The 24,544-nt window shown below is 38.8% G+C and overlaps 1 protein-coding gene across 3 annotated transcripts; it reads right to left on the bottom strand.

Moving 5' to 3' along the window:
• Positions 1-543: 543 nt before the first annotated feature.
• On the bottom strand, positions 544-24,398 carry LOC109081542. Of its 3 annotated transcripts, none has more exons than XR_002016237.2 (3): positions 5,406-6,279; positions 3,221-3,279; positions 544-2,215 (listed from the first exon to the last, which is right to left on the bottom strand). XR_002016237.2 is itself a non-coding variant. In XM_042724618.1 (3 exons), exon 1 carries the CDS (start codon positions 24,352-24,354, stop codon positions 23,029-23,031), a length of 1,326 nt encoding a protein of 441 aa, XP_042580552.1. In that variant the 5' UTR covers positions 24,355-24,398; the 3' UTR covers positions 544-2,215; positions 3,221-3,279; positions 22,374-23,028. The 3 variants fall into 3 exon arrangements, 2 of the variants coding, with proteins under 2 accessions (XP_042580552.1, XP_042580553.1); XM_042724618.1 differs by lacking the exon at positions 5,406-6,279 and adding an exon at positions 22,374-24,398; XM_042724619.1 differs by lacking the exons at positions 3,221-3,279; positions 5,406-6,279 and adding an exon at positions 22,374-24,398.
• Positions 24,399-24,544: the final 146 nt, after the last annotated feature.

Below are 24,544 nucleotides of genomic sequence, written 5' to 3'. Positions count from 1 at the left end.
CTGGGTGCTTTGGTTTTGCACAGAGATCTGCTTTCAAAGACTACTTGATTTTCCATAATGCAAATACACCATATAACAGTAAGTTCACATGCCTGCATGAATATGTTAGCTGCAAAACAAAACATATTTGTGTGATTTACATAAATGCATTGGTTTACATGTTTTAAGATGAGGGGAATGAGAGCTACCACATGAACTGTCTTTTTTGTTGTTGTTTATATATGATAGAGTATTTGAGGATGGAAGGTGCTTGTAGTGTCAGTGTAATGCAATTAAGTAGACTGCATAATGAGTTGAGGTAGTCCGAGCATTTGGACAGAAGTGACTGCCCCCTTGTGAAAGCATCATGTACTGACAGGCTTAAAACGAATGAGAGCTCCAGAGAGGCTTTATTTTTATTGTTTGCCTACATAAAAAAAAATATATATATTTTGTTTTAATTGGTAACGCATTAAAAATGATTAATTATATCTTGAAGATATTGTGAGATCACAAAGAGCGAGCTGCTGGACATTAGGACAATAGAAATATCTAAAAGATTGGTTGAACCTGGAAAGATTGTAAATGTTTAATTAAAATTTGAAAAATAAATATATCAATTTGCATTACATATTCATAAATGTAGAATAACAATCATTTATTAATAATTGTATTTTATTGCAATGCACAATAATGAAAACATCAATTACTTTAATATTGCATTCAGAAAAAAGGTGTAGATCATAAAACCCAAACATTTGTTTTGTACTAAAATAGTATTATAAGAGTCAAACAAACACATTCTTTGTGTGTTGATCTATTTAAAGAAAATTAATGAAAAAATATCACGCACTACCATAGCTTTCAAAAACAAACAGTATTTATAACAATGTTTCGGTCAAGCGGCCTTCACCGGGCATATGTCCGCTGATCTATAATCCTTTTTAACCCTTCGTTGCCCTTGATGTGTCCCTTGTGCCTCTTGTTTGAACTGTGGCTAGTGGTCTGAGGGCAGCAAAGGTCAGCAAGCAGTCAACCGAAGCCCCCGTGGGACACCACCATTTAGATTCCAGCATACCAGCACTATCGCTGAAGATACTCAACGTATGTATGAGTGGAAACAGAGAACAAATACCTGTAAGTGTGTTTCTTTATTATTTGCATTATAAGTGACTAAGCTTTCATAATGAAGCAGAGAGCCTTTTCCCTTTTGAAGGGATAGTTTACCCAAAAAACAAAAATTAGCCTGTGTTTTATTCACCCTCAAGGCATCTTAGGCGTGTCTGACATTCCTCTTTCAGATGAACACATTCAGAGTTATATTCGAAATTGTCCTGTCTGTTCCAATCTGTGTAATTGCAGTGAATGGTGCCCCTGTACCTGAATCAGAACAAAGTGTATCCATCCATCATAAAACTACTCCACACAGCTCCGGGGTATTAATAAAGGCCGTTTTTAAGTGAAACAATGCATTAGTTTAAGAAAAATGTTGATTCTTAAAACTTTATAAACTATAATGTCCAGCTTCCAGTCGCTCAAGTCTCGCGAGATTAAGCTCCGGGGAGAAGTGTGACTCCCCCTGATCTTATGTTACGCCTTTCATTAAGCCTACATCACGAGGGTGAGTAAAACACAGGCTTATTTTCATTTTTGGGTGAACTATCTCTTTAAGAATGAATAAATGCAGAAAATTTGCCTGAGCAACTAATGCATTTGAGTAAATTTGTTAATTATAATACTCTATGCAGTTATTATTTTTTGATGAATTTGTATTTGGTGGAATAGTAACCTGGTATTATTGCCTTAAAAGGAAATTAGCTAAGGATAGTGAGCATTATTTTTGTTTCAACAATGAATGACTAAATTATGGAAGATAATAAGAGAGAAATAATGCATGAAAAAACATAGGATGTTCTTAGTTGTACGTGTTATCAATACAATATGTCTCTGAGAAAACTTGGAGAGAAGTTGATTCATACGAGAGATTTATTTCCACAATCGCAGATATGACAAGATTCCAGCCCTGCTCATGTGCGGCTAGTCTTTGTGTGGTCATAGTGGTGATCCTGTACAGAAGTATTTGTCACTGGGGAATTGTTGCCACTGGAGGTAGTTGCCGGGCGCAGTGGCTGGAGGCATGTTCCGGCTATAGTATCCCAGAAGGCCATAGGAGCTGACTCCTCCATAAGTCACCACTGGTGGTGAAAAACTCATATTGTGTCCTGTGTTTGCTGGCCTGAAAGACAGGGGAAATAAGGGTTAGTCTGTATTAATTTTTAAAGTTTGCAAGGGGCGTATTTCAATAGCGGCAAAGAGGCAATGCGCCGCCATTGTGTGAAGGGCCTCTGCTCACTTTGCTAAAGCCTGCCCATTTACCAGCAGATTGCCTCTGTTACCTAGCAACAATTTAATTAAGATGGTACATGCAAGGTGGGGCTTTCTCTCTAAATGCAGGATTTTTTTGTGTCCCAATAAGAATATTTCATATCACATTGTCATAGCTCAAATTCTCTTTGAATGACCTAAATCCCTTTTAAATCTTAATAATTACCAGTAATATAAGTAAGCCCAACCTGGATTTAAACTCATTTAAACATAGTTATTAAAAATATAATACTTAATACACAAACACACAATTTAAATAATCATGAATTGTTTGCATTGCAGGAAAGGGTGCAGAAATGATTGATGATGAATTATTATTTATTAATAAAATATCCATACAATAAAGCAGTAACACTTTGCAATACCATCCAATTAATTAATGTTGTGCAATACAATGAGCACTGTTTATTAAAATGTTTATTAATCTTTATTAATGTAAGTTAAGAAAAAAAATAAAAGCAACTGTTCATTGCTAGCTCAGGTCCATTAAATAATATCAACAGAGACCACTATTGATTTTAATAATGGATTATTAAATGATGAAATTAACATTAAGATTAACAAATGTTTTAAAGGTATTGTTAGTTCATGTTAGCTATCTTAGTTATGGAACGTTATTGTATAGTGCTACCAGTAAGACTTAATTTTTAGTCATATTAATGGATAATAAAAAAAAAATAATAAACTAGCATGTTAAGCTGTAGTATTTTACAGTCTAATACTCCGTGAACTAATGCAAAATATAACTGTACATCAAAATTACTCAAAAAAGCTTTGCCATGAAGGGGTGTGATTTTAAATATGGAAAATAAATTGATTTCATAATTGTAATGTCTTCATATTCAAAATTACTCACAGAGTGTCAGTTCCAACAAATCAAACAAGAAAACGTTCTGCCATCGGCATCTTCCTGCCCTAAAAAGGTGATGAATGAGAATTTTAGATCAAGCTCCAGGAATGACAGAAACTCGTTTTAACCAACTGCTTTAGATACCTCATCATCTGCCGGAGGTGTGCCATTCATTATTTGTCTGTCAGTTTGCAGTGTATGAAAACACACTCAGTAGTTTTAGGTGCTTTATAGCAGATGGTGCAAGAACTGTAGATAATATCTGGTTTCCAGTACCGCTAAACAAATATTTTCATTATTCAACAACTGACACCTGACAATTAAACCTGGCAAAATTATATTCATGAAATAGCTTGACATATTGTTAGTGCAAACCAGTTGCTTCTAATGTGATATGTTTGTCCATTTCTGATCCCATATATTTGACACATACAATTAACAGCAATTAAATCAAAGTACTTTACAGGGTCTCGGTTAACATAATGACTTTAGTAGTTCTGCCTCCAAATTTGGGACTTGACAATAACAATGACCAGGCAGGGAAACACTGTGATGTGTGATATGTGATTGTGGGTTGGTGGGAAAGTGCACACACAGTTGCTGTGATCAGTTCACACTGTTGTGTGTCTGCTCCTCCAGACACATTGCCAATCTTACAATGGTGACAATAATGGTGGCCCATCCACAATAGAAAAGTCCTGGGGCCATATGCTGAGCCTCTTGACACGGGTTCATTTGCAGGATCGTCTGTGGGAAAGCAGGGATAAAGACTACGCCAGACATCGAGGGTCACGGGGTCTTTCAAAAGAGGCGAGGTGGGCAGGCTCCTATCAACAGTGTTGAGGGTAACACGTTACAAGTAAAGCGAGCTACGTAATCAGATTACTTTTTTCAAGTAACTGCTAAAGTAACGCATTAATTTTTAATTTACAAGAAAATATCTGAGTTACTTTTTCAAATGATTAAAGCCAGTTGCCCCCCCTCCCAATTCTAGAATAAATGTGAACATGCATTAATTCATCTCTCTCACAAAAAAAAAAAAAAAAACAGATTTAGTATTTCACAAAATGAATAAAAACAGTGAAAAACAACTTAGAATATGATGCAAACCTGCAATCATTAAAGATGTTAAATAATACAAATATCCTTTATTAACCTGTATCTTTGCTACTGACCTTCAATGAAGCAATTCAACCATACCGATAAGCAAAAATAACTCAAGATAAACTAACATTTGTTCTTCTGTTTTTATTGCTGAAGAGTGTTACCCTTTCTTCTACTGTACAGACGTGAATTTACTTTTCCTTCAGCCTGAGGCTTTTGGTGTGAAAGGGCTTTTACATTCGTCAAAAATACTACTCTTTATATTAAAAACAAACAAGCAAGCCCTGTCCAGATTTAAAAAGTAATGCAAAAGTAACGTAACATTACTTTCTATAAAAAGTAACTAAGTAACATAATTAGTTACTTTTTAGGGAGTAATGCAATATCGTAATGCATTACTTTTAAAAGTAACTTTTCCCAACACTGTCTGACAAAACTGCTGAAAAGGGCTGAGGTCATCTTTAGGTGTACTGGCTTATTTTCAAGCCCTTTTTTCCACATTTGAGATTTTGGTGAACTGTACAATTATTTAAATCATTAAAAATGCATGTTTTTCCAGAAAACGGCATCTCCACAGCAACATAGCTGCTGATAATTATCGGCCATTACTCGCCGTGTTATTTTAAGAAAAATAAATAATGTCCCCCATCATCTTTCAAACAAAAATTTGCCACGGCCCAAAACGACTTTCATTATCCCATGCAGTGATTAGCATGCACGCAATGTAGACTGGATGTACGCATGTATACAATTGCACAAAAGATGGACGGCCTTAGGCTGCTCCTCTGTACCCTTCCCCCACACTTCAGCGTTCCCACCTCCCTTATCCTCAATGCTATGCAAATAAGCATCTCGCTCCCGGTACCACGTTAATTAGAGTGTACATAACTAGCTGCACCCTCCATTCACACTTTTATACCCTTTTATTAACATGACACTGGTTAGTGGCCTGCTCTGCTACGATCTCTTTGGACCCCTGATTAAAAAGAGGACCCCTCAGAATGCAAATCTCCTGTCCCCTTTCATCCCTGGCCTCATATAACATGGCTCTCTGATTCATGCTGGCACTGCTAACTGTCAAGAGTACCTGTTTGCTTCCTTCTCATCACCTCCGTCCAACTCCGTTCCAGCTTGTGCCTCTCCAAGTGAGAGTAATTGCTGCTTTCACCTGAAAGCCAAGCCGGACAGTTTTAACTCTGACGTATGGGTGTCGCCCAGGACAAATGCAAACAAAAGAAAGCGGGTCAACGTTGGCGTCTTTTGTGGGGTCACTGTCGCTTGAAAATGTCCTCCTGTCATAATCCACTCTGGTTTGAGAGCATTATCCCTGTCTGGATTGGATCTCTCTCTCTCTCTTTCGCTGAAGGATCCAGACTCAATTGCGATCCCACTATGCAAGCTCAGCTCAACAGGGTCTCCTCCTGTCTTGCTCTGATTTCAAGGTAAAACATCTCATTAGCTCTGGCCCTTGAAAGACGCCCGCTCCATCTCATATTCAGTTATACATTCCCTTTGAATAGCTTGTGAGAGGCAAGAAGGGAGAGAGAGAAAGGAAGGCAGGGGTGGGAGCTGATCCAGCTACCTGAGAGATAGGGAGGGGGAGGCCTGCTGAGGCCTCTGTAATTTCATGCAATCATTACTGCCTTGTGCCACAGACACATTTGACTGTCATTTATGCCTTACTTGAGGATAAAAGCTCTCTAGAAAAAGGAAAGTAGAAAGTGTCTTCACGTTTGTATATTCTTAGTATGCCGGGCAAATGAAAAGGGCTCCGCATTTGATGGTTAAATTGTTTAAAATACTGCTAAAAGGGATTAAGGAGCAGGCTAGATGCATGCTTTTATAATATTACGCTGATTATTTTGTTCATTATGGAGGCATTTAGGACTATACTTAAGTGAAGACCTTTTATTCTTATCATTAGCAGTAGTAATGTTAGGAATAGTGGTAATGGCAAGAGTAGGCTATATTATTATGTTATGACTTCCGTTTCTATAAATCTTCAAAAGCCTTTCCATTTCTGTAAACCTTTAAAAGCCTATTCAAACAACGACAATTTTTGTGCAAAAAAAAAAAAAATGTTTTGGAAAATTCAGAAGTCGGGTCAGTAGTCAAATTTAATAAAATTGTGTCAAAACTTAATTTATTTTATTTTTTTTACCTTTAAATGCTAGGAATTGTTAAAATGCAATTGCTGATTTTTTTCTAAAATAAATGCATTATTATTATTATTATTGTTTAAAAATATATTTATTAATAGGTTTTTAAAGGTCTCTTTGCCTGCTCTCAGCCTTAGCCTGCTTTCCTTTTTTTTTTTTTTGGTCATGTACACTACAGCCACAGAATTGCATGTCATTCTATTCTGAAAAGAAAGTGCATTGGAATTTGTCATAGTGTTAAAATGCTTTGCCCAAAATGTTTTATAAAAATCCTCAAAAATGTTTTGGAATAGGCAGGTAGATTGAGACCCTTTCCAAGTTGAAGCCTTAAGGCACCAGAGCATGACTGGAAGCTACTTTGATGTGGCCCTTTGCCGCAGTGACTAATGATCAAGCCAGTCCTCACATCTCTGAATAAGCTCTCACCGTAGAAAGCTGACAAGGGCTATCAGAGCCGGAGTAAGAATACAGCAAAATCTACAGAGAACTCTAGAAAACCGAATAGCTCCTTTATCCCCCAAACACAGATTAGAGCATGCTCAACAGCAATGCCATGAAAACCAGAGGCTTTTAAAGAACCGTAGTTGCTGAATCCTCTTCTCAGATCCAGAACGGAAAAGTAAATGACAGGAAAACACCTCAACTAGCTCTTCTCCTTTTGACTCCTTGATTTGATTCATCCCACTGTAAGATCTTCTCTCATACCTGAAGGATCTAAGGGTCTGATTTTCTGAAGTACTGTGTGTGTGTGTGTGTGTGTGTGTGTGTGTAGTGTGTGTACACTACCATTCAAACGTTTGAGTTTTTATTTATTTATTTTTTTATTTTTTTACATCTCTTATGTTCACCAAGGCTGCATTCATTTAATCAAAAATACAGCAAAAAAGCAAGATTTTAAAATATTTTAAATTTAAAATAACACTTTTCTATTTTAATATATTTTAACTGTAATTTATTCCTGTGATGTCAAAGCTGAATTTTCATCAGCCATCACTCCAGTCTTCAGTGTCACATTATCCTTCTGAAATCATTTTAATATGCTAGTTTGCTGCACAAGAAACATGTCTTTTTGATATTTTTGTGGAAATTGTGATGCATCTTTTTAGGATTCTTTAATGATTAGAAAGGTTAAAAGAACAACATTTATTTGAAAAAGAAATCTTTTGCAACATAGTAATATTTAATGTCACTTTTGATCAATTGAATGTGTTCTTGTTGAATGAAATTATTGATTTATATTAAAAAACACCAAAGTTTATATTGTTTTACTATTGTTGTATAATCTTGCCTATAAAGGAAATTGCTGTGCAAGATGTAACTCTTGAAATAGACTATAACTAGGCAACATCTATCTTCACAAGTTAGAGATGACAAACTCTCCAAAGTCTCAAGACACCATTAAGAACACTTGTTGAATTTGTTTCTGGCCAGACAAAGTCAGACTGGGAAGCACAAACATAAATTCAATAAATTCTGCTTGTTACTTATTACTTCGTCTCCTGCCTTCTGCTCTTCCCCCGCATTTGCCTCTTGGCTGGTAGAAGAGTTAACATGACAACCAAGTTGACTGACTTTGAATAACAGACAAAATCTGATATTTCCTGAGAGAGAAAGATTTAGTAACAAAATAAACTGTATCTACACTGGATATAACAGACCTCAGATAAAGACTACACCTAATCTTACATGCCAGACTGAGATCAGTACACTTTAACAGAGATGTTACCTGTAAGTCAAAGGTAAATCTAAATGAGGCCTTTAATGCCTTTTTAGGGGTGAGCGAAATCAAAGCTGAGCAAAAGAAAGTGCAGAGACCAAGAAGCAAGGGCTTTCCACAGCAGGTATCACTTCTTGCCTTGCGGCACACCGCGGGGGCTAAAATGTTCTGCCCAACCGTAAGCGGAATCTGAGCAAGCAAAAGTGTACCGCAGATTTGCTGCCCACGCCGTAGCCGTGGGCAACCTCTGAGATTCATGTGTGGCCACTTTCACGCCTGTGTTTTCCCTCGTATGTGGCGCAGAAGGGAGTCGCAGTGGAGGAGATGTTCATCAAAAGTGGACGGTATCAGCAGAATCCAGTCCCACTGAATGATTTCTCACAGCTTTGTTTCTGTGGAGACTTGTATGCTCTCCAAGAAGGCCTGTGAACAACTGAACCGACTTTCTTTTGATTAAAGTACAAATACGCTGAAAGAGTTTTCACTTGTCTCCTAACTGATACCAATATATTGAATTACCAGTGTCACGATCCCAGATGTGAGGTCTGAGATATAGAAATTCTATATTTTTGCCACCCTCAATTAGCTTCAAATGACAGTCACTGTATCCTCACAGCTCTCTCTCTCTCACACACACAAACACACACACACACACATGTACACACACTCATAAATACTGTGATTCCCTGCCGAGTGCCTGAGGAGATGAAAGCCATTGCAGCTGCACCCACCTCAGTGTTGTGCAGTGCCTCTCAGGAGGGGCTCCCAGCATGACACAAAGCAATAGCGCAAGCCACACACACACTTACACACAGATTCAACTCATAAACATCACGTAGATAACCCCTCAGGACATCTAAACAAATACATATCTCACAGGTCACCAATTAAATGTATACGACTAAATGGATTTAATACAGTCGAGGTTTAGGTCTTTTACTGCACCCAAGACCATCATCATATGTTTATGTAGTGCTGGGTGGTAACTGATTACATGTAATCTGGATTACATAATCAGATTCAAAAAAATTTTGATTGACTTGTGAAATGTGGAGGCAGAAGAACATGAACTTGCAGGGGTGGGGCTTAGGTGGACTAACTGATTGAGGAAAACCTGCATATATCATCACTGGAAGATCGAATGGTGACATTTTCATTTAAAATTACAAGGTCAGTTAAAAAAAGAATGAAAGAAACATACATGAAAGAATCTTTCACAATAATAACAAATGCATTTAGAAAACTGATGGGATGAATTATTTTTGGTGATGGGCCATCACGTTTTGTATGTCATGTATTAGTATTATGGATCTATGACTAGCCATATTTAATGTATGCAAACAGCAATTTTAAACTATAGCCTTATGGCACTGGATTGTGTTGATCTTTAAATCACTGTCACTAACAACATCTTTTTGTCTCTATATTTATCCAGTCTCTGCACTCGACTAATAACATTTAAACTTTTGTCTGGGCAACTCTGTGCCCTTCAGTACTTTGGCTCCATTCATTCTTCTGAACAATCCCTTTAAGGATTGTACCAGCAGGGCCAACAGTGAACACCCCGGTAATGGTTTGGGAACCTTGGCCGTCTGGATGAATATTTACTCTGTCATCATGGCAGGGTGATGCAGATAAATCTGTCTCCTTTAGCTGCCCATGCAAAAGATGGAATGGAGAATGGAAAGGGGAGGAGGACGTGAATGAGAAAATGGCTGACAGTGAAGGAATCAATTACTGGACAGAGACAGCTGTGATGCCCACTGTGAACTCAGGCAGACGAGCAAAACAATGCAGAACAGTATGAATTTATACAGGACAGCTGTGCTTATATTTATACTGTGTGAATATTTAAAAGAAGAATTTCTTTCTACCTGAAATGTGAAACAAACAAACAACATCTTAAGTGCTGAATTGTTAGAGAAAGGCAAGCAAATAACCAGTGTAAAATTATTTAGCTGTTCTGTGTAGCCTGAGATTGACAGACAATGTTAGTATTCACCCTGAGTGTGTATGTTGTAAATTACAGTGATATCGAAGGCGGGGATTTCTATTACAGACTAGTCATATAGATTAATTCTCTTATTCATCTGATCAGAAAGGTTCACAATTCCTTGTATTTTTCCAGATATGTAGTTTAATGTGAGTGCCACTGGCCCCTCATTATTGGCTGCTCAGAGCACATGGCCCAATCCTAGCCAACCATGCAGCAATGACATCACCACTGCAGTGATCTCATCTTGCTTCTTCAACAGTTTTACCCTACTTTCCCATCAGGCCATGCTTTTTGTACCTTTGTGCTTTTTATCTCTCCATGTTTCATACACAAGCACAGTCAAAGAGACACCCTCCTCAATGCACTGATTACAGACCCACAAGGCCTTTAAAGGTGCAGCAAGCTGGAAAATAACCACATGTTGTCCTGGGCAACTCCACCACTCCTAGTTATGCAGTTTCCAAGGGAGCCATTCAAGAACTTAAGCAGCAAGGCAGGCTCACACCCCAGATCTGTCATCCACCCAGCACCAAACCTCACTGGGTCAAATCTCTCTTTGAGAGACAATAGGCAACGTGGGAAAAGTGACTGATGGATGCCTGAAATAGAGTAGGGCAGTGACCCTTAGAAAGTGTCCCAGGAGACCACCTTTTGGCTTTATGTTAACAGAGATCAGCAAAACAGAGATTAAATATTTATTTAAACATACAGTGTTCACATTCTTGATGAGGATCTGCCGTTTCAGAATTGATCGATGGAAATCATGTGTTACTTACAAACTAACTGTGTTCTCCAAATATTTCACACAGTTCTTAGAATAAAATACAGTTTTTCCCTCTCATTAAACACAGCTTGCTTAAGGCAAAACACTGTCTTATAGATCCAAGCCAATTTTTATGATGGCTATCTTTTATAATGATTTTGAATTCAACACTTGTCCCTGTAAACAGTCCTGGTCATTTAACTTTTGACCTATGGGATGTCAACCATTCTACTTGCCCTGCCCTCCATATGATCCTACATCAATAAACTGGTAAAATGGCTAATTTTGGATAGAAAAGGAGGGGATTTGAGAATGAGGGGCTTGACCAGGTCATCATCAACCACTTTAGTGGTCACTACCAATATGACCTTTAGCCAGAGAGCTTGTCAGTGTCACAGACTCCCCATGGGAGGACATGACCTGCCATTTGGGTGAACTTGGACTTAAGTAGAGAATGCCACAGAGGAAACCCAACTCATATATTGATACTCTATTAATACTGATCATTATATATTTTCTTACAGATGAGTTTATTAAAGCTGAATACAGTCACACACCATAGTGTAGTTTCAGTTTTCAATTGCACACTACATTTGTTACAATATTGAATTTCAGCATTTTGGTTTAAAAAAATCAGGCTCACACTCCCAACGGGGATGATTCAGAGACTATCTCATTAGTAAGACATCCCTAACACGTGGCCACCAGGGTCATGTTGTGAGAACATACACAATTTGTTTGTGGTCAGCTCTCAGAACAGACAATAGGTCTTGTGTTTCCTGAAACCCCATGAGGGCCTTCTATCTAGGAGTTTGTTTGAGCATAAACACAGGCCTGGTCAAAGATGGGAAGGGTCACAGCCCTTAACAACCTTAACCTATGACCTTTTCCCAAAGGACCTGCCCCATTGGCCAAAGAACATGGTCATATAAGGTTGATTGAGACATAGAATATGTGATGAAGGACTAGAAGAGAATGGTAACATTCCTTTTTCATATAGAGTATTCAATTATGGATTCAAACCTATTAAAAATATTTTTAGCAAAGCACTTAGTTTACCCCAGTTTGGCATAAAATTATTCAAAGCTTTTGAGATTATAGTTTAGATCATTCTCATGAAGGGCAAGCAATCCTCAAGGTGAGGTTCATGGTGCATGAAGAGGATAAAGCATGTTAATTAGACATTTGACTTTATTGGAATGCATCTTATTAATGATGACCTAATAAACAAAGTCTGTACACCTCAAAACTCATGAAAGATATTCTGCCCGGCTCAAGGATAATGGTAAAACCTGCATGTTGTCAGTCTAGGGGAAGGTGGGTCACATTAATTTCTGGGCAAGATTTCTGGCCTAATGGCTGATGCAGAACTTATGATGTGTGATATTAAAATGAATTGTGGACTATGAAATTACAGTGTGGAACGGTCACAAACATTGTAGAGAGAGACCTGAATTGTAGCTGTCCAGAAAAGGCCATATCAAAGTAAAACATGTTAAAATAGCCTTTGTTCCAGACATGGCACACTTGATCGTCCCTCAAGGTTTATTCCAACATAACAATATTCTAAGTAAGACTGATGGACTTTTGCCCTGACCTGAGATTTTGGGCCTCTTGACTGAATAAGTAGAGCTGCAGGGGCAGTTGACGCTGGCGCCTGGGCCTCTGAATAATCCCGTGCATATCCCCACAGCCCCTTTTCACACTATACCCCAGCTCTTTCCCTTCCCTGGATTCCTCCCACTGTCCTCCCAACCCTGACTGTGCACCGGCAGGTAAGGACTCCTATCAGCCCGCCACTCACACTCCAGGGTGACGGATTAGAACACATCCACCCGCCGCCTGCTTTCATCCTTTGCCAGTGCTCGGGTAGGGGGCTCGTCCAGAATAGGAGCGCTTTCTCCTCCGGCCCCTCCCCCTTTTACCTCGAGGAGGTGGCTTGGGGTGTGGGGTGGGAGAGAAACCAAGTGGCATGAAAAGGAGGGTAATGGGGGAGGGGCGAAGCTGGGGAGAAAAAGAACGAACATTGTCCTTTTCAAATGGATGGGAAACGATTCAGTGGGATTTGCTGGCAATTATACGGTGCAGGGCTAATCAATTCAGACTATTCTGACCGTGGAGTGGACTGATCCGATAGAACAAAAGATCGGTCAGCAGGAGAGGTACCTGAGAAATGGGTCCGCTCGGTGTAAGTAGCATGGGGCAACACCTCCCCCTCCCGAACAGCACCAGAGCATATGGACTGGCTATGAACTTATTAGCCAGCGGATTAAGGGGTAAAAGCAAGGGCTCTGGGGGACATCGCAAGCCCCTTTCACTTCGTCACTCAGGGGTCTTGCCACTAATAAGAAGATGATGATACCATTAAAAAGACCTAAAAATATTCCTGGTGAAAGCACACATACTTTAAGAGGGGTGGTGCTTTATCATGTGCCATCCATGCTCAAAACATAACCCACAAAATCCTTATCCCGCTAATAAGAGGGATCAGACTGCCCAGTATATTCATGAGCAGATCCCTCACACAAGGAGTCACTTGTGGACTTTGATGTGATGAGGCGGGTGACAGGTGATCTTTGGCCCTTTCATGCCTGTCAGCAAGGCTCCATGCCCTCAACAACCTCTCATCACCTAGAGACAGTCAGCAACCTGCTTCAATGGGCTTGAGGGACCTGAAGAGGCTCAATCTGGTGCCTACACAAGATGAGACTCTACCTGGTTACACTTGGTTCCAGCACAGGGTGAGTATTATCATCATCTCGGCATGAAGGGGATAAACTATCAGTCCTTTCTTACCACAAACTAAGAACCCTGTAGTATGCATGGAACTGGAACTACCAGGTGTTGAGTGCAAGCCACGGAAAATGGACCTAAAAGACCAAAAAGACACTAACATAGAGGACATCCGGAGGTGGACAAAGCTATGACGCTCCACATTATTGTCCATCTTTTTATGTGGTGCCTCCTACTCTGTCTTAACTGTTTTGTCTTCACTCTCCTTCTAAAGTCTCTTTCTTTCTCTCTCGACCTTTCTTTAAACAAACATGAAATGCAAGAGGATTTTGAGCTTTATAGTGGAGAATTTTAAATTGTGTGGATGTTTGTTTTTCACCCCCATCATTTTTATTTTTTATTTTTTTTTTACCATGGAGGTCAACTTCCTTAAGGATTCTTTACAGAAGAGCTGAGAGGTTGCTCTTTAATGAGCAGGGATCTCAACAGGGCTTCGAAAACCTCAGTCATTCTCATCTGCTTGTCACATGATGCTGGGGTTATCAACTTCAGAGGCCTGCATCTTCACTGGTATCTCTCGAAACTTCAAGGGGAATCAAAGAGTATACGTATCTCGCTCGTAAACATAAAGACAACGTGGTTCCTCCACTTCCCTTCCCACATATGCACAGGATGAAAAAAGATGATGGCCTTGCTGTCTCAAATTGAAATAAAAGACCTCTGTATGATCAGTGATGTCATTTCATTGCAATTTTTTATTTATTATTTTTTTTTTGCTCGAGTTTCTGCACATTGCAGTCTTTCTATAGAATCACTTCAAAGGCCTTTCTTTGACAAAAGAGCCATGGGTAGTACAGAGCTCTATGGTATGTCTCTGCATAATTGAGAGGCTCTGTTGACTGGTGAATTCATGAACTAACTGTTAACAGCTAAGCCCACTATAGAATGTTATTATAATGAAGACAGATAAAATGCATAAGACGCTCTTGTCCGTCCCAAGCTTTTGTGACTACACCTTTGACATACAGCCAATGCATTTATAATGCTTAATGACTGAAAAAGATGCTTAGCTGGCACAGAGCCACATCCATTCTAGTCTGGCTATATTAACTTAGCTAAATCAAGTTAGATCCTATCCTCTGTCTACAAGTCTTTCAGCTTAACCCATCAGTAATGACATGGACATACTGCATTTAGTATATCTAAAGCCACTGCATCCATCTTGAATTCTATTGTACAGTGACCCGTGTCCAGTAAGGTCACAGATGTTTGGGTATGTGACAGTGTTCCGTTGCGGAGGGTTTAGGGGCTACTGGAAGAAAAAAAAAAGTTGTTGACACCCCGACACGCTCACACCATGACGGACACACAGAGAACTTCTGCCTTCCCCCCTTTTTCTTTCTGGTGCTGTCAGCCTGGGTCAGTCGGCTGTCAATGTGGCTATGTTTGTGTGAAGTGCCGTGGCATCACGCCTGCCTGTCATCGTGTGATAGCACGCCTGGAGGTGACCACAGGGTTGTGCCAACCTCACCCCTCACCCCTCTGGTAGCAACTGACATTGCCATCCATTCTTCTCCATGGCTTTGTCAGTCAGATCATCACTTAAAAAATGAGAGAGATTGGTAAATTATGCAGAGCTGCTGTATTAAATTTACTTGCATTATGCTGTAAATTCAAGTAGTGCAAATTATGTTTATATTGTACTGCATGTTTTTTAACTATAGGTTAAGAGGAAAGATGGAATGAGTCAATTCTATCATCTTGTACTCGTCCTCATGTTGTTTCAAACCCATATGACCATCAGGTAGAGATGTTCTTTGCTATACTATGACAGTAGACGGGACAAAGGCCGAAACAAGCATAAACAATTATTCTAAAGCATATGGCAAGTTTCTGTGTCAGAAATTAAAATTTAGTTGTTTAATTTATTTACTGAATATTCTGGCCTCTGACACAGCTTTTCAATCTAATTTGAGCTTGTTTTAAAATATGGTGAGTTATGATCAGCCATGCGATGCCTAAGAATGACTGTTTTTGGCATTGCTTGCGTTAAACCTGTTAACACATTTTCAAGCTCCATATTTGAATATGAATGAAATATTTGAATATGCAAATGAGATTTGAAAGGGGAAGAAGAATTTCAGAGAATAACGACTCAAATGTTGGTCACCAACACACAAAGCTATTTCATGTACGGCCTCACAAGGACTTGACACTTATTGTTAATAGCCTATTATTCCCATTTTTTACTTTCTTGCCTTTCAAAAATGTATTTTGCCAGAATTAGGGTTAAGGAGAAAATGATGGGGAAGGGGGAAGAGATGGGATGGGGAAGAGATTACAACAAATATGCAAGAAACATTTCCCCCAAAATTTTCCCAAACCCAATAAAATATTACATAGACTATATCATTCATAAATGCATTGCTTTAAATTCATTTTACACTAGTCACTGAGGTTATTCCATGTAATTAAATATTTATTACATAAAGAGGTATTTGCTCATTTACGAAAAACCATAAATATACATTTTTAATGGTAGTATATAATGTATACATATTTTAAAAAACACCACCAAACATAATAAAACGTAGGCTATACTGATATAAATTGGTTAAAATCGAGAGAAAGAGTGATGTAGAGGCAACAGTAGAGTACTGATCAAAGCTTCAATGTGTATAATTGTCATGGATGCAGGATGTCAATCCTGAAGAACAGAAGCATCTACATCTACATAGGCTACACTACCTTCTTTACTTTTGCTCCCCCACACACGCAGTCAATTACGGGTTCCCATGTCACTCACCAACACCAAACACTGCATGGAGGATGAGGAGAAAAATTCTTATTTGAAGTTTAGCTCTCATTTGAATGACAAAAAGGAGGCCTGCTAACACACCGATAATAGAATCAATTTGCACACATTTATAGGCCCCAGAAATTAAAAGTAACAGAAAATGAAAGTCTCTGAAACAAATGAAACTGCAATTCCTGACAAACCACTAATTCAAACAGTCTGATGACAAACAACAGTGTGAACTGTTCTGTAATTTTGCTATGTGCTTCTTGTACGGTTAATGCAACAGTTAAGAGAGAGAGAAAAAAGAAAGCATACGCTGAATGAAATCTGCTAACATAGAGAGAAACAGGCAGAAACTTAAAAAAAAAAAGAGTTCAGTTTTATTTTTGAAATCTCTGAATTAATCAGCAAGTAAACTATTAGGCTACATTAACGCATATAAGACGTCTCTCTCTCTGTCTGTCACACGCTCACTACACACAAGAAACAAAAGCTAATTGAAGCGTACTGTCAAAAGGGTTTGAAATTTTAAGAGGGGCTCATACAGCTTTTGTTGATTTAGGTTTTGCACCATCTATCAATGGGTTCATAGGAAGAGGTTTAATCAGGTAGGAAACCCGGACAGAAAGAGGTGGGACGGGGTATTGTGTTGGTGTGAAAGCAGAACCAAAAAGGGGCGTCTTTTCACGTTTCTTTACTTTCACCTGCTGGGATCCATTTGGTCTCTTTCAGGAAGCAAAAGGGGCGAATGAAATGAATAAAGAAAGACAGACGAGTAGCCCATGAAGGCCAATAGCTTAATCAACAGCCACTTGTAATCACCATAGTACTATAAACTCGACTGTCAGCTTACTCCATCCTCACTCATGTAGCCTAGTCAAAAATACATAATCAATCCTTGGAAGGAAGAAGAAGAAAAAAATGGTATTTCACATGGTATTGCTTTAAGTATGTTGTGTTCAAGATGTTGCAAAGCATAGGGAGAACATTAAGAAATGTTATAAAATCACTCACATCTGGGCAATTTTTAAAAAAAAAAAAACAGTCACCCAGTCAAACAACAAGGTCATTGCGCCATCTTGGGGTGGAATTGGGAACCAACTGCAGCTTTTTAAAATTAAAAATAATTAAAAGGTGTTGTGAAATGTATAGATTATATATGTTTAGTCCACTTTATCTAATGTTGTACTCATATGTTATTTATTTATCAAATAATTGTAACCATATTAACAGACATCCATAAGCGGGGGAAAATAGAATAAGGGATGTGAAACAAATTCAGATTTCCAACGGCAAAGAATCAGCACTGTTTTAAGGGATTATGCATGTTTCACCATTAGGTTTTCAGTATAGTCTATTACGAAAATCATTTTGGAACTAATCACCACAAGGGGGCCATCTGCAGTTTGATAATTAACGTGAAATCCACACAGAGGCACACACATTTCATACAGACACAGCTCAAATATTATTATGAAAACTACATTTTTAAATTATATATATATAAAAAAAACAAAAAAAAAAAACAGCATGCTGTATAAATTAAAAATATTCAAATCAAGTGGAATTGTTGTAGGGGAAAATATTTTAAATGTCTGTCATTTTGAGATTATAATTAAAATGCATTTCTTTTCTGCTTTGACGTGAATGCAGTGAAATGGCAAATCATGATTTGGAGTTTGACAGTTATCACAGTTTTCCGAATAGCCCATAATCCCATATTTTCCTTACAAACCAAATGTTGTTGTTGTTTTGTTTCCCCGAACACCTTTTAATATAATTTACTGTACAATAATGCTTTGGCCCCCTTTCCCCCCAGAAACAACTTTTAGCGATTTGTGAATAAAATAATAGATTTTCAATGGCATGTTTTTCAGCTTTCAGTGTCAGTACACCCTCCTTGCCCTAGGATGACCACACTGTCATTTCAACACTCTCAAGGCTATCAGGAAAATATCATTTTCACATGTGAAAGCCACATAAATAACACATTTAATGCTCTGTATGCCTGACCATAAGAAACCCATTTCAAAAACATACCACGGACAACATACAGACACACTCTCACAACACACATACACACACACGGCAGGGTCAGAAACCCAGAACATTGTGAAGACAGGTCATACATTACTCAGCCAGGTTTGTACATGCATCTATTCCTTGAGAGAGCACTGGCTATTTGGAGAGCTACGGACATGGCACTTTGATAAAAGGGTCATTCTGCAGGCTTTGCGGGGGCTGTGTACTGTGAAGGATTGGATTTTCACATGAATGCTTGCACTCTCAGGCTGCCCGTCCTCTTCTTCGTCCACACTAAGATAGCCTTTGAATGGCAGATCTCAATTTCTGATTGCTGTCTGATTATCTATTCACCTTCAGCTTTATTGACGGGGCACATTGAGAAGTGTGTCAGAATGAGAGTGGTCAGAATTCAGATTTGGGCATACAGGAGTGTCCATATTTTCTTAGTCACTTCAGTAGTGAGGAAAAATAATTCATTGCTTATAAAAAGCTCTGTAATAAATGAATCACTTAAAGGCATAGTTAACCTAAAAAATGAAAACTCTGGCATTGTTAACTTGCCCTCATATTGTTCCAAATCTTTATGACTTTCTTTCATTTGAGGAAGACAAAATATATTTTGAATTAGTGTGTGTGTGTTCCACAGGAGAAAGAAGGTCATTCAGGTTTGGAACGACATGAGGGTGAGTAAATGATGACACAATTTTCAGTTTTATTCAACTGTTCCTTTAAGATAAACTGATAAATTATTATTTAGTTACAGCCTCCCGTAAAATTGTACACTCAAAGAATTGAATTGTCAAATCAAATCAAGTCACCTTTATTTCTATAACACTTTATACAATACAGATTGTGGCAAAGCAGCTTCACAAAAATACACAGGAAACTAGCAGAATCAATTATGGAAACTCAGGGACACAATTCAGATTCTGCTGTAAAGACAATAGTGTGATTGTTTAGCTCAAGTCAGCTCAGTGTTGGTTTAGTTCATTGTGAAGTTAATCAGCTGTAAGCAGTTCTACAAAAGGCAGCAATGTCGTTATTTATCTCAAGTTCAATGTTGAATTGTGTTTTCTTTTAAAACTAAGTGTAACCAGTTTTGAAATTAAAAGTCGGCATTGTAGTGTGATATTGTACAGCTGGAAATGCACTGAAAACAAGAAGCAAATAGGATGCAATATTAAGCTGCGAAATCTAGACAGAGCCCAATTAGAGAGAGATGGTTAGGACGGGACCTGCGGTGTGTGTGTGTGTGTGTGTGTGTGTGTGTGTGTGTTTGGAACTGATGGGGGAAGGGTGCCCAATGCCAACCTGAGACATTTTGATCTCCACACTTGGATTCACAGGCATACATCACTTCACTGGCAGACTAATACGCTTCCACACACACGCATAAACACACACAATTGGTCATTGCAGGCAACATGATCTGGGTGGCAACACAGTCAACACTGTGCATGGTGTTCTGACGCCATCCTCTCTAGTGCAATCGCCTTTGTCGCAATGAGGACCACAAGCCAATAGCATCCTGCTATCCTCCAAAACATGTTACGGGAATATTAGTCGTGTTTCTGACAAATGCATTTTCAAAATAGTTTGGTTTTGTCAATATAACACTTCCCAATGAGTCGAAGGGTACGTCTGACATAAATCGTCAACGGTTTTTCAACCTGAAATTGTAAGTAAGCTATGAATATATTACATCCCTTGATCATGGCAGAGTGCCAGCCAGTCTGCAAGCAGAATAGAGATTTGATGAGGTCATGTGATTTAGTAGCTGTTTGCTTCATGGAGAGAGCTGCACTTGTCCATATTGTAGCAGCTAATATCACAACAGCCCTCCGTCGGTGTCCATGGCAACGGGCGACAGAAAATGAAAGGAGGAAATTAAATCATGCTGTCATGGGGGTGCATGCATTAATTTTGCATAAAGAGTGGATGATATGTGAACGCCCGGGCTTGCCTTTGTTCAGTGCCAATGTCTGGTACACATCCAAATATGACAAAACCCAAACCAAAAACTTGGGTTTAAAAGCAGTTCAAAAGAAAAATAAAAACTAAATATTAATCACTGTCAACATAAATGTAAATTTGACTGTAGGAATAAATGTTCTTTCAGGAGGATTTTTTTATTTTTTTTAAAGATCAATCAAATATTATGGATGTACAATATCTAAATTATAAAAAGACATTGATTTCTTTATAAAATGAAAACAAAGAAATAAAATGTTTTAAATGTGAATTTATGCATCGCTTCAGTGCAAAAATAGATATTACATATTGATAAAAAAATGAATAAATTTACCTTTGCTGTTATCTTACTTCATCTAAATGTAAAAATACTAAAACTGAAATGAAACAATATATAATAAAAACTGTCAAAAAAAAAACATAGAATTACACTATAGACTTCTGAAGAGGACTTCATTTTACAAAAGAGGTCCAAAATATTGCACTAGATGAACTGCTACTGGCTACAAATTTACATAAATCAAATTTACATATTATCTTACAGCATATTGCACTAAACGTAAGTGAGTTTTGGTTCTCTATAGAGTCTGGTGTTAAGTTGATAAAGGCCACTAGGAATGTCTGAACGTATGTTCTCGTAACATGCATGAGCCATTATGTAGTACTTGTAGCCTATAGACAATCGTTTTGATGGGTAACATTGACTGACATTATGCAGGTAAATTACTCTGGAAGGTTTCTCAAGGGCTCTGTGTTGCATTGCTCACAGTTCAGAGCATATTGCATATAACAGAAATAAAGGGTCAATGCTACGATATTGCTCCTTCAAGATGATCCGAGCTGATACTTGTGAAAAAAGCCCTGACATACACTTTCAATATGTGCATAAAACATACTTCAGCCAGAATGCAACATAACGCGTTTATTATTTGCTCAGACCTCAACAAGGAGCCTCAGCACAATAATCTTCGACTTTTTGCCTTACATACCCAGGCGCCGAGGGACACAGTGACAGCTGTTCATCACGACGACAGTAATACAAGACATTTCTCTCCCTCCACACCATCAATTTACCAAGCCTGGACATTGATTTATTCATAACCATCAGTATGCATCATTTGTCCAAATTACAGAGAGGAAATATTGACAGAAGATAGATAAAGATAAACTGAGGCACTGTGGACAGTGTCAGACACAGCTGATTTCTGTCCAACCTGTTTTAAACAACAATACCCAAAGACATCAGCTGATAACTAAAGTCATCTGCCAGAATATATTCGCAATTTAAGGATAAAAGCACTGACACCTTACTCCTCTCCACCTGCATTAAATACCAATATAGACAAAATGTCAAACTGTAACATTTCTTGGCAACCTAAAGCCCGCATTTCCAGGCTGAAGGCAGTGCTGACAGCAGCTATCAGCTGCTGCAAGACAAACAGATCATACAAATGACCTCTGATGGATTTAGAAGTGGGAATCTTCCAGTCTATCTGTCCATACCTGTGCTACATGGAAATTAGATTTTAATTCGACCAGAACACCTGATAACGACAAAACACTGACCGAGGGTCTGAGAAGCTGCCATCAAAGAAACATTTATAAATTAGGTATCATCTCATGATCCATCACTTCACCAGTTTTTGCATCTTCCCAGCTGCCTATAAGGCAGAGCTTGGATCTCATCAATAATGCAACGAAACATCATGTTTATGCAATTCACACAATGACAGAGCACTAGTACATGATAGTGTTTGTAGCCACACACAAGCATACAACAGCCTGTGCCCACTCAAAAGCATGAAAAAATAGTTATTTAGGTTCAAACACATATATCATCCCTCAACAACAGCAGGAGACTAGAGAGTGTAAAAAGGCAATACATACTCACCTTTTGATTCTGTTTTATGCAGGTTCTTATCGCTTCATGGTAGCACAACACACAGGAAAAATAACTGTAGTGCCATGGTGATATGCAAATTAATGGATCGCGCTGAATACAAGGACATTTATTATTCATAAATTACTCATGTTTATGCAAATTAGGTTACACAGCCCTACTCAAATAGGAGGTTGGTCATTTATTCGGTCTTGCTTCATAAGCTTCAGTGGCTTTTTAAAAAGGCAAATGTTTGGTCTAACTAACTGTTTTTCATGTAAAAATAATAATAAAAAAATTAAATAAATAAATGAAAGTCAACAGATTTTTATCAAAAGCTTTTATTTTTGTGTAAAAATAAAGTCAGTAATTTAACAGTGTTTAAACATTTAAATCAAACTCGTAGGACAACTTAAGCACTTACGATAATGTAACATTAATGTTGCAAAATAAAAACTGGGTTAAAAAAATTAATAATAGGTGATGGAAGCACGTTTTGAACATATGAGAATGTGTTAGTTATAACAAACACTTGGCGCCCCCATGTGGTCATCTGAGAGAGCCGGTGCTGCACCTGTCCCGTTATGATTGTGTTGAAATAAACACTATTATATTTACATTATGGACCAGTCTCTAAAAATCTACAAAGCACTTAAGTCCCAGAATGTTATGCTTGAGAGCCGCTGTGCGTTCTTAGGGCCACAGATCTTCTCAAAACAGTGTTAACCTCTTTTTCAAATTGATGAAGAAGTTCAAAGTCGCAGAATCCTCTGTACAGTAACCCGGTAGCCAGTGTTTTCATAGCCTCCTTCATTTGCCACAGTGAAGGTACAGTGACCGTGTGTAAATCACCGTTGAGCTCAGCCGAGACCACCGTCGGTTCGAGTTTCGGGATGTCCAGATCCGTTAGTGCGTCACTTTCATCGCTGGACTGCTCCGTTACGCTCTCGTCAGATTGTTGGGTAACTTGATCAGACGCACTTCTGTCCTCAGTTTGGTCGCTTTGTGGATTTTCTAAATACTGTTCGAACTCGAGCATCTCTCGTACAACTTTCTCACGGGTTTTAAATCGGTTGAGCCAGTCTGCGTTTGCTCGAAAGTTCCCGAACCCCATCATCCTAGCCAACCGAGTCGCTTCTGAACGAATCATTTGATCTGTAATAACACCGTTCTCTCGAGAATGATCGATCCATCTCCAAAGCGCGGCTTCAAGTTGTCGAGTCTTTGTAGATGTGAAATCCATCCTTGGTACCAGTTGTGCTACCGTCTTATTATTAGAAGATCGATTATTTGGGCCGATCCGGAACATCGCTCGTACGATTCCCTCTCGTGTTTTAAAGCGGGTGAACCAGTCCGTGTTCGCTCTGAAGTTACGGTAACCCACAGTCCTGGCCAACCGAGCCGCTTTTGAACGAACCGTCGATTCATCCACGCGGATGCCGCTCTCACGAGAATGATCGATCCACCGCCACAGTGCGGCTTCGATGCGATGCGTCTTTTTGGCTGTAAGTTTGCTTTTAGTCTCCGCCGCTTTGTTATCGTTACCGGATTTGGGCTCTTTTGGCGCGTTTACCGTTTTTCGGTCGACCTGGAACATCTTTCGTATCACTGTCTCCCGTGTTTTGAAGCGTGCCAACCACTCTGTGCTCGCCATGAAATTACAGAGGCCCATTTCTGTAGCTATCAGAGTCGCTTTTTTACGAATCGTTGAATCATCTACTGTAATTCCGTTCTCATGAGAAGTATCGATCCACCTCCAGAGTGCCGCTTCTAACGTTACTCGAGGCGTCTTGCGAGATGGAAAGACAGTCCTGGGAAGGTTAGCCTTGGCATTTTTAATATTCCTTCTCCGGAGCCAGATGCAAAGCAGCGGGCCTGAGATGTTTAGCAGACGCGCTGCAGCTCTTTGGGACATTGGAGGGAGCTGGTCATATTTCTCGAGTATACGGTTTCTTTCCTGAATTGATCTGCGAAAATATTTCCTCGTGGCCATGTTTTTGTTCTCTCAGAAGCGATGGAGATTTGAACTCTGGCGGCGATTCTTTTAAGTTGGATCTTTTCAGTGAATCAGTTGAATCGGTTTGGTCAGAATGGTTCGGACACGAATCAGACTGAATCGAGCAGTGCTGAAATTAAAACCTAAAATGTTTTTTCATGCACCTGTCAAGTTTGAGATTTTTTTC

The sequence above is a fragment of the Cyprinus carpio genome, chromosome B5 (assembly GCF_018340385.1).
Source record: "Cyprinus carpio isolate SPL01 chromosome B5, ASM1834038v1, whole genome shotgun sequence".
Classification (NCBI taxonomy): Eukaryota; Metazoa; Chordata; class Actinopteri; order Cypriniformes; family Cyprinidae; genus Cyprinus; species Cyprinus carpio.
This window is presented reverse-complemented; position numbering and strand designations above follow the sequence as displayed.

Coding starts and splice junctions, on each gene's coding strand:
- LOC109081542 (XM_042724618.1), bottom strand. CDS start 24,354: ATGGCCACGAGGAAATATTTTCGCAGATCAATTCAGGAAAGAAACCGT.